This window comes from Aquila chrysaetos, chromosome 11, assembly GCF_900496995.4.
Source record: "Aquila chrysaetos chrysaetos chromosome 11, bAquChr1.4, whole genome shotgun sequence".
NCBI classification, from domain to species: Eukaryota; Metazoa; Chordata; class Aves; order Accipitriformes; family Accipitridae; genus Aquila; species Aquila chrysaetos.
Window position 1 is genome coordinate 25022611 of NC_044014.1, and position 15851 is coordinate 25038461.

The 15851-nt window shown below is 37.5% G+C and overlaps 1 protein-coding gene across 9 annotated transcripts in view; it reads left to right on the forward strand.

Annotated features, from left to right (window-relative positions):
* The window catches only part of KAT6B (lysine acetyltransferase 6B), a 119869-nt gene extending 108402 nt beyond the window's left edge, over nucleotides 1–11467 (forward strand). For all 9 annotated transcript variants that reach the window (XM_030030161.1, XM_030030168.2, XM_030030169.2 and 6 more), the window contains 5 exons: nucleotides 356–587; nucleotides 2741–2900; nucleotides 3519–3785; nucleotides 5031–5340; nucleotides 7264–11467. In XM_030030161.1, the coding sequence (XP_029886021.1) occupies nucleotides 356–587; nucleotides 2741–2900; nucleotides 3519–3785; nucleotides 5031–5340; nucleotides 7264–9749 (3455 nt within the window). In that variant the 3' untranslated portion in view covers nucleotides 9750–11467. The remainder of the gene's footprint in view (nucleotides 1–355; nucleotides 588–2740; nucleotides 2901–3518; nucleotides 3786–5030; nucleotides 5341–7263) is intronic.
* The last annotated feature ends 4384 nt before the right edge of the window (nucleotides 11468–15851 follow it).

The following is a 15851-nucleotide window of genomic DNA, read 5'->3' on the forward strand; positions in this document are numbered from 1 at the left end:
AGTTTCTGAAAAGGCCAGGCAGTTGTAGTTGTAAATGAGATCATGTATGATGAGACCTGTTGTGAAACGTGTTCGCTTTTTCTTTCCTCCTTGCCTTGTGATAAAAAGGGGGGGTTTGGTTAATGTTTGATTCTTGTAACGTAAGATCTGAGTCTCTTAAAAGGATTTAATCTTTTTCTATGCCATTATATGATGAAAAACAATCTTTTATGGGTAGGATATCTTTAATTGCAAGAGTTATCAATAATGTGATCAGTCATGCTGATCTTTTTATTAATACCAACTTTCTTAAGGGGTAGTTAAAATTCTTTAGTTTTGTTATCTCAGTAAGGTATTCTGTTTGTTTTCCTTCTAGGCTATTTACTTTCTAGAAGAGAGGGTCAAGCAGGATCCCCTGAAAAGCCATTGTCTGATCTGGGTCGTCTCTCATACTTGGCGTACTGGAAGAGTGTCATATTAGAATATCTTAACTGCCACCATGAAAAACAGATCAGCATCAAAGGAATGAGTCGAGCTACTGGAATGTGTCCACATGATATTGCCACAACCCTGCAGCAACATAGCATGATAGATAAAAGAGAAGATAGGTCAGTGAATCTTGTAAAAATTTTAAAAATACTGAGACAAAACATTAATTTTCTCTACTTACAAAACAGTTGATGTGAAAAATGTCTGTGTAAAATTCTGACTTTAAAATGAATGATAACCATTTCACTGAAGAAGGGCAGTACAGCTGGGTCTTGTTAATGGGGGTCTTACAAAAAGAGTTTTTCTCCCTAAATAAATGCTGGTTTTTTGGATCCTCTTTCATGTTAATGGTTATTAGAAGGGTGCGGCCAGCTTGAAACATTTTCAGTGAAGAATTTTGTTTTGTTCAGTATCATCTTCCGTAAGTATAATTCCTGACTCTTACTTTGCAAATATCTTGCTTTGAATACCAGTGAGGGGAAAACTTTGGGTTTGTGGGTGGCAGTCTCTCTCTCTCCACACCCCTTTTTCAATCATTACTGAATTCATACGAGCCATGGGATCAGGTCAGCTCTACATGAAGTCATCCTGCCCAAGGTACTGGGAATGCAAGCTTCTATTTAACGTTATGATCAATGTTGAAAGTTAGTGCACTGGGAAGGTGAGTTCCTGTTTTGTGAATATCTTCTTTCTTAATGATCTTGATTGATACTTTAGATTTTAAGTGGGCTGGTTTTGTTGTTTGGGCTCTTTTTTTTTTTTTTTTTTTTTTTTCATAAAATGTCTTAAATTACTTTTAATGGTATTTGTGTTTCTGAAGAGCTTCTTAATTCTTTCTGGATATTCCAATCATAGAAACTTCATAATTAAGCAAAACTGCCGTACAAACAGTGGGTTGCCAAAAAATAAAATTAAGATCAGGAATAGCTCAGCCTCAGTAACTTTTATGTGCACCAGCAGTACTATTCAAAACTACTAAGTTTTGAACTGGTAAGAATGCAAGACTTCAAAAAGGAGTTTGGATTACAGAATGGTATTATGCAAGTAGTAAGAGGAGTGCTGTCATGGCATTAAAACCTTAACTTTCTGGGGTGATTATTTATGGACAACCTGATGGGAAAAATGCATTTTAAGGGAGATTCAAATATGTATTCGTTACTTACATGCAGCTTCTGCCATCACAAATTATTATAGGGCCTGAATACTGATGCCCAATTACAAAATAATGTTATTTCATCTATAGAATTCAAAATACTTTATGAACAAGGTCAGTTAGTCTTTTTTCACAGGTAGTAAAGCTTAGACAGGGACATGAACTGACTTGGCTAAAGGTATCCAGAAGGTCAGTGGCTGAACCAGGAAGAGAAATCGCATCTTTGAAATTCCTGCCAGACACTTACCTTGGGAATCGGGTATGGCTTCTTACGATTTCCTACATTTAGTTAATTTTTCATACATGTAGTGAAGTAGAAGTTTGTCACAGTTCTGTGAAAAGGGTTCACCTGGATCTGACTTATTGTTTTTAAAGCATTCTCTCAGTGAAAAGCAATATTGTCACTTAACCTACCTGATTTTTACAGCATTTGAAATCCTTGCTAAAAAAAAAAAAAAAAAACCAACATATTTTTTGTTGTTTAGAATTGTATAGTTCTTTGTAACAGGGGAGTTTGGTGGGATATGTGCTAGTATGTTAGCATACTGTGCTATTATGTTAGTCTTCACCTACTTTTGAAATGCTACTTCATTTCATAGTCATTAGAAAGTTGTTTTCTACTGCATCAGCATAGGACTAAGGTACATTTTTATGCTCTGTTAGAAAAACCTATGTTTCTAACTCGCTTTCTTGTCCAGTTAGCTGCTATCTTCAGTTGTAATATTAGCAACTTCTTTACTCTTTATTTGATGATCCACGGTGTTTTATGCCTGTATGTCATATTATAATTGGAAATTGTTCTGGCAGTGACTGAAGTGCTAACACTACACCTCTTACATGGATTTAGAGTAGTCAACTCTAAAACCTTTACTTTCCTCTCTGTTGCCCTAGTGATGTTTCGTGTTGAGCTTTTACTTCATAAATGGTTTTTTCCTCACTTCCGCTTAGTGAAGTCAGTAGTGTGTGTTACCTATGTGTGATAGCTGATATTTTTAGTTTGATGTATCCATTTATTTATCCATCTGTTTTCACAGGTTATTGTGCAAAAGGATTTAAACTGTAGGAAGGTTGTTCTAGGTGATCACTTTCTAAAATAAATTACTGTTTATTGGATTGTAGATTTGTAATTATTAGAAGGGAAAAGCTGATTTCAAGTCATATGGAGAAACTGAAAGCGAATCCACGTATCAATGAGGTAGATCCTGAAAGCTTGAGATGGACTCCTTTGTTAGTTTCTAATGCTGCTGTTTCTGAAGAAGAGAGAGAAGCAGAAAAGGAGGTAATAGCAGAAACTTCTTATTCTGAATTTCCCTTCCTTTGGATTTCATCACTCTGAGTATTCAACATTAGGCTGTCTTAAACAGAGCAGTTTTAACTTTGACCACTGCTTAATGATAGAGGATACTGATATTATTGTAATGCAAAATTTTTGGAAGCTGTGCAGCAAGACATGGTAACTTTGGGAGGATGAATATGAAAACTTAGAACATGAATCACTTGTCATAGAGCTGTATTTATCACTCCTGAGGTAGTCGAAGAGCATGTAATCAGATCAAATTTGGTGCAGAGCTCAGGGGCTGCAGTGTCAATCGATTCTTTGTGTTATGAACTTGCTCAAAGTGATCCATGTCAGTGGGCATGTAATGTAGTGCTAAAGGACTTAAATCAATTCGCTGCATCATTAATAGTGCTAAATATCCCATGAAATGCAATCTTCTTTGGTTTGTTATCCTAACTGTTGTAAAGGAGCTACTAGATGATTCAGCTGAAATGTTGTTGCTAGGTTAGCCAGCAGTGCTAATCAGGGTTGACTTATTGTAACTCTTTAGCTGAACGTAAAGGATATGGCTAAGTAAATGCTGTTTCAGTGACCTGTTATTTTAACCTCAACCTTCAGGCTGAGCGTCTGATGGAACAAGCTAGCTGCTGGGAGAAGGAAGAGCAAGAGATATTCTCCACAAGAACTAATAGTAGGCAATCACCTGCAAAAGTACAATCTAAAAATAAATATTTGCGATCTCCAGAAAGTGTGGCAGTGGTGGGGGAGCGAGGGCAATCCACAGAGCAATCTAAGGAAAGCAGCGAGGAGGATGGCGGGGATGAGAATCAGCAGAGTTCGCCTCCCCGGCTGACAAAGCCACAGTCGCTGGCCATAAAAAGAAAGGTGTGTTTTTTCACTGGTTTGGTTTAAAGTCATTCATCTCTTATTTCAATCAAATCGTTGTAATCAAAATAACAATCTGGCTTTTTACGAACATTATTAGATTGTTTTAATCATTTCTCTGTTGTTTGGACACTGAACAACTCTTGTCTTTCTGTATTTAGTCCTCCATCTAATTTTTTTATCTTTTGGATTTTTCAGAGAACTGTAAAATACTAATGACACCAAAAAAATCAGAATTTCCTGTTAATTTTTAAACAAGTGATTGCCCTCTGCTGTTTGGCATTGGTATTCGTTCAATATTTTAATGGTTCTTCCTTTTTTTTTCATTTTAAGATGGAGTCCAGCTTGTGGGGTTTGCCCTTCTACTGTTCTTAATATAGGGACTCCTTAAAGGGGAATGCTGTTTTTAGAAAGCAAGTACTGTTAAAACAAAAGGGGTTTTTTACCCATATTCTTCTAATTTCCAAGAGATTTAAATGTTAAATTCTGGTTACTGCAGTGTTCACATAAATCTTAATTTTGTTGAAAAAGCAACTATTTGAATGGATTAAATTGGTAAACTAAGCATCCCAAAATTTTAAAGCACTCACCTTAGCATATGTATTTAGGTGTCCCTGGTGAGAGTTAGGGAATTGGAGCATCCCTTTGTTTATACTTTAGATGAGCAAACTTGAAAGTAACTATAAATCTTTGAGAATGCATAATAATAGAAATATGAACTGTTGAACAGTTTTTTTCTTTATAGCAGCCAGCTGTAGGATTCTTCTAGTGTATTGTTGAGACCCATGTGAAGCTTGAGGTGCACTTCCTTTGCTGTTACCTATTTTTCTGTATACATACTTATTTCTAAAATAGCAGAAACCAGAAATGTAGAAGAAGAAACTTTGATACTTGTGAAGGTTGTTGGGGAATTATAAATCTACAGAGGAAAAATGTGTAAGTACAATGTATGTAATATTGCTCTGAATATTATTTGACAGAAGAAGGTAAAAATCACTACAATATGAAGAAAATTCTAGTCTTAATTTTCATCTACAGAAAGGTTTGTGTGCATGTATAGATACATACCTATTGTAACTGTTTAGACATTTTAGTTTTCTGTCTACATTTGAATTTGATGCAATGTAAGGTATTTTTTTGAATGAGTAAATAGATTATTGTAAACTCACTTTACAAAAACTTATTTATTGATGTCCAGAGTCAGCTAACAAACAGGAATGTTATATTTCTGGAATTATTTTTCAGAGACCTTTCATACTGAAAAAGAAAAGGGGCCGTAAACGCAGAAGGATTAATAGCAGTGTTACAACAGAGACAATTTCTGAAACAACAGAGGTATTGAATGAGCCATTTGATAACTCAGATGAAGACCGTCCCATGCCGCAGTTGGAACCTACTTGTGAGATGGATGGGGAAGATGATGACTTGAAGCCTGTTATTAGAAAAGCTTTTGAGTATCAACCTGGGCCACAGAAACAGGAGAAGGAGGAGGAGGAAGAGCAGAACAAGGAAGAGAAAGATACTTGTTGTTACAGGAGTGATGACAATTGTACAAGTAAGCTGAAAATGTTCTTATATCTTCACAAAACAAATTTGTCGGGTGGCCTTCAAAGGAAGTGTTTATTTTTGTCATAAATACGGAAATTTTTAATGAGATGTGTTTAGACATTTTGGTCTTAAAATCTTACGATCATAATAATGCTTTCTGCTTAGAGGTGCTACTGCAGCCATTAATCTCACAGTTTATTAGAATTCAGTGGTGGCTTCAAATTTTTTTGTTTTGTTTCTATTGTGTTTACTTCTTTTGTTATTCCTAACCCATTAATATTACAATCTGGTTTTTGTGTTCAGAAAGCAAATGTTTTCCAGTCTGAAGCACTGCAGTCCTTGTCATGTTGCCAAAAAACAACTTTTAGGTCCCTACAACAGGGCATTTCATACTCAGCAGAGCAGGGGTGTCATTGGAATACTGTCTATTGGTTTTGTATCCTTAGTAGAGGATACAAGCAAGAAGTAAGATTTGATTTACACAAATTTCTTTCTATTCTGCATTGTTGGTAATTAAATGAAATGTTTGTTGTTTCTGGGGCACAATGTGTCCTCAGCACTAGGGTCCCTATTTTTTTCCCCACAAAAGAGAGGGATAGTTTTAACAGTGTTCTTTCAAAGCTGCTTATCTAGTTTGATTTCAAGGATATTTCCTGGCAGAAAAGCTAATGGGTAGATAGTGAAACTACTAATGAGCTATTCTGAATGTATACTCATCCCTTGACCTCCTGGCTCTCAAATTATGCTTTTAAGTTTTAATTCCAGAATTGAATGACTGGATTCTCAGGTCTATATATTTTCTCTAAGAAGCCAGTGGTTACTATTTTAGTATTTTCATAATTCCATGGGAAGTTTAATCTTTGCTTAGTTGAGGGAACATGCACTGATTTCTATTTTAAACAGCTTTTGTGTGACTAGAGCAACCATGCTTACCAATGTTGGTGCTGTTACAAACCAGTGTACAGGTACATTACAATATTACCACTTTTTCCCCGCTTCTCAACAGAAGTGAATTAAACTAATAGTAGCAAATTCAGAGTGTTCCAGCTATGTCCCAGTGGTCAGGTTTGCACTGCTTTAATTGGACAGATACTGTGTATCTGTCCACGGACCATGTCATCACATTAACTGACTGTAGGAGTGTTGTAACACTACAGCGAGAGGCAGAACTTGGCAAAGGAGTATTGCTGAAGCCATTACACTCCCAAGTGCAGCATGTTATATCCTGAGAATTCTCCCTTTTTCTGGTGTATATGTAAGTGGTATTTGGGGAGAGAGGAGAGGAGTGAATGTGTTTGGGTGGGTTTTTTTATAGTCAATGGATTAATTTAGTGTTCTGATGCACTCTGTGTTTAATTGCAATTATCTTGTGCCTTTTGTCATGTATTGTGAGCTGTGTCATGATATGCTGCCCATAAGATACTAGAATGAACCACCTTTTTTCCAGTGTTGGTACTAAAGCATGATTATATGCTTACTATGGCTTATCCTCCAGAATGGTCAAACAGTAAACTCCAGACTCATGTTATTACTGTCAAAAAAGATCAACATGCATTAGATCAATGTCTATATAGTTATGGCATACCTGTATTCTAAAAACAAAGGTTGATAATCAAATATTTGGACAATATTTTTGCTTTAGTTTACATGTCATGTGATTTTAAATCTCTGGGATTCTTCTAGTGTATAAATGGTGGTTCTGATGGTAACTATTAAAAGGCCACCAAACAAGAAGAACTTTATATATCTGTGTGTTTGAGCTGTATGTGTGTTATGTCATTCTATTGTGGCTTGAGATCTGTTTGTAACTTTTGCTCCAGAGTTTCTTAATACATTTTGAGTTTATAAATTGCTTTTGGGTTTATGATTGAAAATACTGATTAGTCTGTACAAGCTAAGACTTTTCTTTTGTCTCTGTTGCCTCCTAAAGATAATACAGAGGATGTAGCTGTGTTGGAAGAAAGCACTAAAGACAATCTTGAACCTTTAAAGAGTAAGCAGGGTTGGCCCAAAGGAGTTAAGCGTGGTCTATCTAAATGGAGGCAAAGCAAAGAAAGAAAACCTGGCTTTAAGCTTAATTTATACACTCCACCCGAGACTCCTATGGAGCCTGACTATCAGGTGCTGGTGGAGGAACAAAAGGAAGCAGCTGAAGACAAGCCCTGCACAGTTCCTGCTGTTTCAGAGGAAGCAATTAAAGAGCCTGTTGAATTATTACCACCACCAGATGATGAAGTAAAAGAGGTAGAACCTGAACCTCTGCATCCACCCAGTGAACCCTTTGAAAAACAAGAAAATGATACGATAAAAGCTGGGGAAGAAGAAAGGAATGTAGAACAAGGTGGAATCAATTCAAAAGATCAAGAAAAAGACAAAGCAGAAGAGGTGTTTCTGCAACAAGAGGAGTCCGTGCATTTGGATGATCAGGAGGAGGAGGAGGAGGAGGATGAAGAACCTTCTCACAATGAGGATCATGATGCAGATGATGAAGACGATAGCCACATGGGTTCAACAGAAGTGGAGAAAGAGGAACTGCCTGGTGAAGTTTTCAAAGAAATGCTGGAAACACAGCAGTCTTTTTTAGACGTAAATGTTCAAACTGGTAATTCAAATCAGGAGGACTTAATGGATTGTGGTGTTGACCTTGCAGCTGATGAGTGTGAAAGTGACCAGAAAGAACTTGCTACAGATTCAGACCCCGTGCCTGAATCTGATGATGATCATACAGATAACAACCAGGACCAAAAAGCTGGTGAAGAATTACATTCCGATTTCAAGGGAGAGAGTACTGAGACTATGGAGATTGATTCAGAGACGGTTCAAGCAGTACAGTCTCTAACCCAAGAAGCAAGTGAACATGAAGATACATTTCAGGACTGTGCAGAGACTCAAGAGGCCTGTAGAAGTTTGCAAAACTATGCCCATAATGACCAAAGTCCCCAAATGACCACATTGGATGATTGTCAGCAGTCTGACCACAGTAGCCCAGTTTCATCTGTGCACTCTCATCCCAGCCAGTCAGTTCGTTCTGTTAATAGTCCAAATGTTGCTCCTTTAGAGAACAGCTATGCTCAGATCAGCCCAGATCAAAGTGCCATTTCTGTGCCATCTCTACAGAACATGGAGACTAGCCCAATGATGGATGTTCCCTCAGTTTCTGATCATTCGCAACAAGTTGTGGATAGTGGGTTTAGTGACTTAGGGAGCATTGAGAGCACAACAGAAAACTATGAAAACCCAAGCAGTTACGATTCTACAATGGGTAGTAGTATCTGTGGAAACAACTCTTCTCAAAACAGTTGTTCATACAGTAGCCTTACATCTAGTAACCTAACGCAGAGTAGCTGTGCAGTGACACAGCAGATGTCTAACATCAATGGAAGCTGCAGTATGATGCAACAAACAAACATCAATTCTCCTCCCACTTGTAATGTAAAATCTCCCCAAGGTTGTGTTGTTGAAAGGCCTCCAAGCAGCAACCAACAGTTATCCCAGTGCAGCATGGCTGCTAATTTTACACCACCTATGCAGTTAACTGAAATCCCCGAGACTGGCAATGCCAACATTGGATTATATGAAAGAATGGGGCAGAGTGAATTTGGAGCAGGGCATTACTCACAGCCATCTGCCACCTTCAGCCTTGCCAAACTGCAACAGTTAACTAACACGCTTATGGATCATTCTTTGCCTTACAGCCATTCAGCTGCTGTAACTTCCTATGCAAACAGTGCCTCTTTGTCCACCCCCTTAAGTAATACAGGGCTTGTTCAGCTTTCTCAGTCTCCACATGCTGTTCCTGGAGGACCCCAAGCACAGGCTACCATGACCCCTCCCCCCAACCTTACTCCTCCTCCCATGAATTTGCCACCTCCCCTTTTGCAGCGTAATATGACTTCATCGAATATTGGAATATCCCACACCCAAAGACTGCAGACTCAGATGGCCAGCAAAGGTCATGTTTCTGTAAGAACCAAATCCACGCCTCTGCCACCTGCTGCTGCAGCCCATCAGCCACAAATTTATGGGCGTGCTTCACAGACTGTGGCCATGCAAGGGCCCGCGCGGACCTTAACAATGCAGCGTGGTATGAACATGAGTGTAAATTTGATGCCAGCCCCTGCTTATAATGTCAATTCAGTGAACATGAATATGAATACCCTTAATGCTATGAATGGTTATAGTATGTCCCAGCCAATGATGAATAGTGGATATCACAGTAATCATGGGTATATGAATCAAACACCCCAGTACCCTATGCAGATGCAGATGGGGATGATGGGAACTCAGCCATATGCACAGCAACCAATGCAGACAGCACCCCACAGTAACATGATGTACAGTCCTCCGGGGCATCATGGCTACATGAATACAGGCATGTCTAAACAGTCTCTTAATGGATCCTACATGAGAAGGTAGGCCCTTTGGAGAGACAGACTACCAAACTGGCATATTGGATTGATCTGCACAAATATCTTTTGGAGAGTACGATTTCAAAACCAGCAATTGGTGTGAATGCAAAAACATTTGTTGGCACCATTTAAAAGCTGTATGCAGCAGAAAGCCTTATACAAGTTTTTTCTTTTTTCTTTGTTTCTTGTTTTGGTTTTTTGTTTCGTTTTTTGTTTTGTTTTTTTAACTTTGTGGGATTTAACTTTTCTTCTCTTTTCTTTGGGGGGAAATAGATGGTTTTCCATTTTTTGTTTATTTCATTGAGCTTGAAGTTCTCTGGAAAGGAAGAACTCTTTCTATGAACTGCAATTACACAGCAGCTGATGGTTCAGAGCCATTTTATGTGCCTGCTCCCATTAAAAATGTGGATAAATAGACTCCAAAACTATCAGACAGTACTGGATCGTGAGCTTTTTCTCTCTCCTTTCCCCACATGTAAATGCCTTTTAGCAGTTCTTTTATGGTATTATTTTGTTTCTGAAGGTGACACTTCTGCATGCCGCTAATGTCTTTGTTAGTGACAGTGCATTTTGTAGTACTGTACAAGTGTTGTGCTTAACAGTAAGCCATTTCTTAATTTTTTTGCCTTGATTAGGTTACCCTAGTTTGAGGGGTAAAAAAAACAGAACTATATTTTTGTTAATTATAAAACTTGTAAAAAATAATAAAAAAAAGCTGCGAAAGCTATTCACATTTTGGTTAGTTCAAAGGGTTTTATTGCTGTATGTTCAGTGTAAAGTTGAGACTCTTTTCCATTTTTGTGACCAGTTTCTTTGGGGCTGGGGTAGGAAAAAAGGCAGCTTTCTGTTTTATAAATACTGTTATGTTTTTTTGTTGATTGAAACATCTCAGTGTTTATTTGTCAAGTTTTGAAACATTTTCATATATGTCCAAATACTTGGCAGGATTTAAAAAAAAAGTAGTGAATTTGGTGTAAAGTTGCTATTTTATGGAAATGCCTCTAACTTTACATTTTCATTCCATCTGTAGATTTTTCTATCTTTATAAAATATTGGAGTTATTTTTTAAGGGAAAAAATAGAGCAGTAGCGTGTGAATAGCTCAAACTAAGCTTACAGATCGCATGTAAAAAGGCAAAAGTTATTTGTGTCTGTTTATATTGCTTCCTTTTTTGTAGCCTTTGTACCTGTACAGAGTGACTGTAAGGGCCGAACAGAAGAGGCTTGATACATGTAAAAATAGGACCCAGTGACACTCTTGTATTTATCTGTTATCTTTTTAGTCAGTCACTTAAAAAAAACAAAAAAACAAACAAAAAAAAACCCCAAACAAAAAAAAACCCAAAACCCATAAAAAAAAAACCCCAACACTCACAAAAGTCCCCAAGAAACAAAAATAAAAACTGCAAAAAACAACACACACCCCTTCCCTCAAGCTGTACATTTTAACATAAAATAAATTATGATGAGCCATTTTTAGCCTCTTGTGTCTTGTCATAGTTTGATGTTGCATGGGAATTACCTCCTGAAACAGTGTTTGTTACAGTGCTCTCACATGCTTGATCTAAAGCCCATTAAAGCTGATGGGGTTTGGATTAGGCTGTTAGAGCTTAAGTGTAGGTTACTCATCATAATTGCATACACCTTGTGAAAATAAAGAGTATCTAAGATTATTTTTTTTAATAATCTTAATAAAATATTGAATAAATATGTATTTAATACATTACAAGGTTGTCAATATTTAATGTATGAAACTTCTTTCCTATAGAAAGTGTTAATATATATGTAAAAGGGTATATGATAGTAAGAGGCATGGTGTTCGAACTGTATCTTAATGACAGAATTGTAATTTCTTTCTTTGTCATTGTTGCTGGGTTACAAGATGATGCAAATATTGTGTTGAACCTTTGAGTTCTGTATATATACATGTATATGTGTGCACACAAACACATACACACATATATGAACACTTCCAATCTAGCAGTAGAAGGTCTGTAAAAATCAAGAAGGCTCTCTATATGTGGAGCTCTTGAGTGGACCAAGTTTAAATTGGGTACGTGTGAATCTGCACCAGAAAAAATCCTTGTAAGAATTTTTCAAAACGCTTCTAATGTGAATGGTGCCACTGAATCCCCTCTCTAGCACGCTGACACTGCAGGAAGGTTGCTAGCTAAGGTGAAAGGATTGGTCATCTTGATTGAAAACTATGTGTCCCTATTCCAGTATAGAGAGCAGCTTTTTAGGTGATATTTTTTTTTCTGAAAAGTCAGAGAAACCTGTATTTCTTCAAATAAAACCCTTAAAGCGTGTGGTGTTGCCAGATGAAGAAATTGATACTACAGATCCATGTGCATAACCTGTTCAATTTTATTATGATGGGGCAGCAGTCTAAAATAGTGGATCTGAATGGGAGCCAAAATTGCTAGTCAAATGGTAATTTGGAGTAACTTGTGTTTTAGGAGTTCAGTATGCTTGATAAGGAGAGCACAATGCAACAAAGGTCTTTGTTCATGCACTTACGTTGTCAAATTTGCGTTTTGAAGGCGGAGAGTATTCATAGTACTTAAACTATATGTGTGTTTGTCTTCACAAAGTCCCTGTCACCTTTTTTTATGCTTAGGAAAAGGAAAGTTGAACTCAACACAGTTAACATGCAGCCTTGAGTGTGTATAACTAGGACCTTCTATCTTTGGTGAATAATTGCATCTCAAAGTTGGACTTGGTTTTGTGGTTTTTCATTTGTGTGTTTTTACAGTGAGTGAAAAAGGCACCTGGGTCTCTATCCACTGCTGTTTATTTTCAGGTTTCCAAGCTTGTAACATACAGGCAAATCAGACCTTCTTAACAATTCAGTATGTGCTAACCTGAAACAGAGCATCCTGACTCCAGCATATTGCTAAAATTCTGTATTTGCAATATATGGATTAAAAGTTGGGTAGAAAATGATGTACTGCGTGTGCACAACAGGCAAGTTTCCAATGTTATTTTTTTTTATTTCAGAACTGAATTCCTTTCAGGAGGATAAATGGCTCTCCTGTGTCTTTTCCCATAGTGATTATTTAGCTGTGAATTCTGTTTTATAGGAATGCTGTCTTTTCCTTGACAGATCTACCTGTTCTATGTATTATGTGCCCATTGCAGCGTCAGTTTTGACTGTGCGTTCTATCACCATCCCAGATAAGAATTAGATCTTTCTTTAGTCTCTCAAAAGAATTCTTCAGAGTTGCAATATATGCATTCTTGTGAAATGCAGGAAGTTTCCCTGCCCATGCAATCTTAGTCTTTGGTTTAACAAATAGAATACCCCATATCACTAGTGATTTGCAAGAAAGAAATAAACTTGCCTTGTTTTGCATGTACATTGCTTGCAGACCTGACTTGTAGGTGAAGTCAGTGCTGCTAACACTTGTTAAGTTAGCTAGTTAGCAACTTGCAAGAGTTGCTTACATGTGGAAGCTACATGTTCCAGAGCTTTTGGTTTTTCTGATTTAGTCTAATTGATTCTGGGAGAATGGTAGGGAAAAAAGCTGGGGAGTCAATAAGAAGTACGTTTACTTCAGAATTGCTTAATTGGTATAGCTGTACCAGCAGAGTGCTTCAGGCAAGACCTGGTTCTAGGGAAGATACTTGTCTTTGGAGCAGAACCTACTTCATCTGGAAGCTGCTGAATGACAGTACTCCTGAAAGCTGCACTCTAGCCCTTTAGCAAAGACAGGAATGGTAAGTGTTGTTGCACCCTGGCCACCTGATCTCCTAGCAGTAAACAAAATACAGCGAATTTTTGGCTAACTTTGTAAGAAGCTGTGTGATATAAGCAGAAACAGAGGACTTCTAAACATACAAAACTTTCATGTTAGATCACTGTCTATGTCTTTTAGTTTTATAAGCTGTTTAATTTGTCCGGCAGGCAGGCTAGTTGGTGCAAACAAACTCCATTTATATACAGTGTGGTAAATAGAAAGAATGGGCCTGGAAATTATCTGTAGTGCTGAGGGTGATCCTAATACAGCCTGTTCTTTAGAGACTGACACTTTTAGCAGCACGCAAACTGACCGATGTAGTAAAGACCTATGACTCTGTTTTTCTTTCTCTTCCTTTTACTCTTAATACTTCTCTGTATTAAAACTATGTATTTCCAGCATTGTTTACGACCTATATAGTTATATAGGTCAGCTCTTCCGTAGTGAAGCTCTGGGGTATGCATTGATCAAAAGTTGTTGTTTTGAGCTTTGTGGAGCAGGGAGAAGATAAAAGGAAGGATTACAGTTTTGGCTTTTTATAACTTGAGTATTCCAAATTCTTGGTAGTTTTTTCCCCATCTACTAAATAAGAATAAAGAAGCTTAATTAAGCCATGTTTAAGGCCTTCAAGTAGTATGTGTAGAAACACTGAAATATGGGGTTCTGTTGATTTACTTCTTGAGAAATCAGTTTTGTGCTATTTTTCATCTTCCATGCACGAATAGCAGCTCCTAGCGTCTGAGTAGCTCAGAATCCTGTCCTTTGGAAATGGTAGATACATTCTTCTGTCACTTTCAGTGTTGCCATCTGCCAGTTTCCTGATCTCCTATGCAGGACAAAATGAGTGGGAACTACTTAAGAGTTCTAGTATTTTGCTTTCTATCAGTAGTTGGGAAGCTGCTATTTGAAAGCTCTGTCATTCTCCACCAAAAGCAGCTGTGGCTCAGGAAATGAAAAGTTTTCCTGTGTATTTGCACAAGTCTCAGACTGCAAAAGAAATGCCCATTTCCAGGCCCCAGAAAACCTTGTTCAAATACAATTCTGCACATAGATCAGCTACAAATCCTCTTCCACTTACAGCAGTTATCAAGCAGGGTGCAAGAAAGAAAATAACCTGTAATTTGACTGAGGGAAATCCTGGTAGATACTTGTATTTTAGTATATAATTTGGCACAGAATTCCTGTCTGTAAGGCTGATGCTAAGAAACACACTGCTGCCATAGAGGTGAGAAAGTTCAGCTTTCTCTATCAAGGTAACTGAAAGAGCAGGGCCATGCGTCTGAAAGGCAGGTTTGTCAGACAAGGCCGGGAGAGCTGTTGCTTGTCTGGGTTGTGAATTAAATTGCAGTAGACAGTAAGGTGCTCTGAAAAGGTGCATTTGAAGGTCTATGGAAGTAGATGGAAAGAGTTGAAGGACCCCTTCCAATCATTTTTTTACTCTTTAAACCCACATTGTGACTGCTCATTTATTTTTGAAGTGTCAAATGACTTCCTTTTGAGCTTCCTTTTAGTTCTGGTTTTGTTTTTGGTTTTTTTTTCTAATCAGGTTTAGGGATACTTAATTCACTTTAAGTCCCAGAGTTTGTGTTTGTCTATCACGAATATTGTTCGCATTGTGATGTCCAGTTTGTTTTTTAACCGTAGTCTAGTTGTGTTTATTGTGTTCTGCTGTGCCTGAGAATTTGAAGGTAAGGTATTTATTATACAGATAAATACAAATGATAAGTCAAAAGCATTGCATTATGGGTGCCTGCAGCCTTGGCTACAGTTACTGCTTGGAGATGAATGATTTGCTGGGTTTTGGGCCCCAAAAGGAAGTGAAGGAATAGGAAAGCCTTCACACTAGAGATGCTAAGCCTGTAAAGAGCTTTTTGTAGAAGTTAAGTTGTGCTCAATTCTATTTGGTTTGTAGTGTATGCTCTCAGTTCTCAGTGGCACACTTCTGGCCTGTGTTCTTTTTTTTTTTTTTTTTTTTTTCTTTTTTTTTTTTTAAAAGTATCCAAGACTGCTACAGTCCATACTGTGCCAAAGTTACAAAGTCTTTGTCAGCTGGTAAAGACCAAGAGAACTCTCAGGTGCTATCGTTGGCTAGGTCATCCCTCTCAGGCACTGAGGCAATAAATAGCTCTTGCCTGATAACATTGAATTAGGCAAAATTCCAGTGGAGAGAGCAATGACTTGATCTTTTTGCAGATGCAAAAAAGGTAAGCATGGCTTAATTGTTATCAAGCTCTACAGTATATTTTAAGAATATCAAATACTGCTGAGGTGGCAAAACTCTCATTGTGTCAAAACACAGTTACTGATAATTTGTATCAAGTAGAGTAAATTGAATAAGTTTAGGCAGAAAAGTAGATCTGGTGTCCCCGT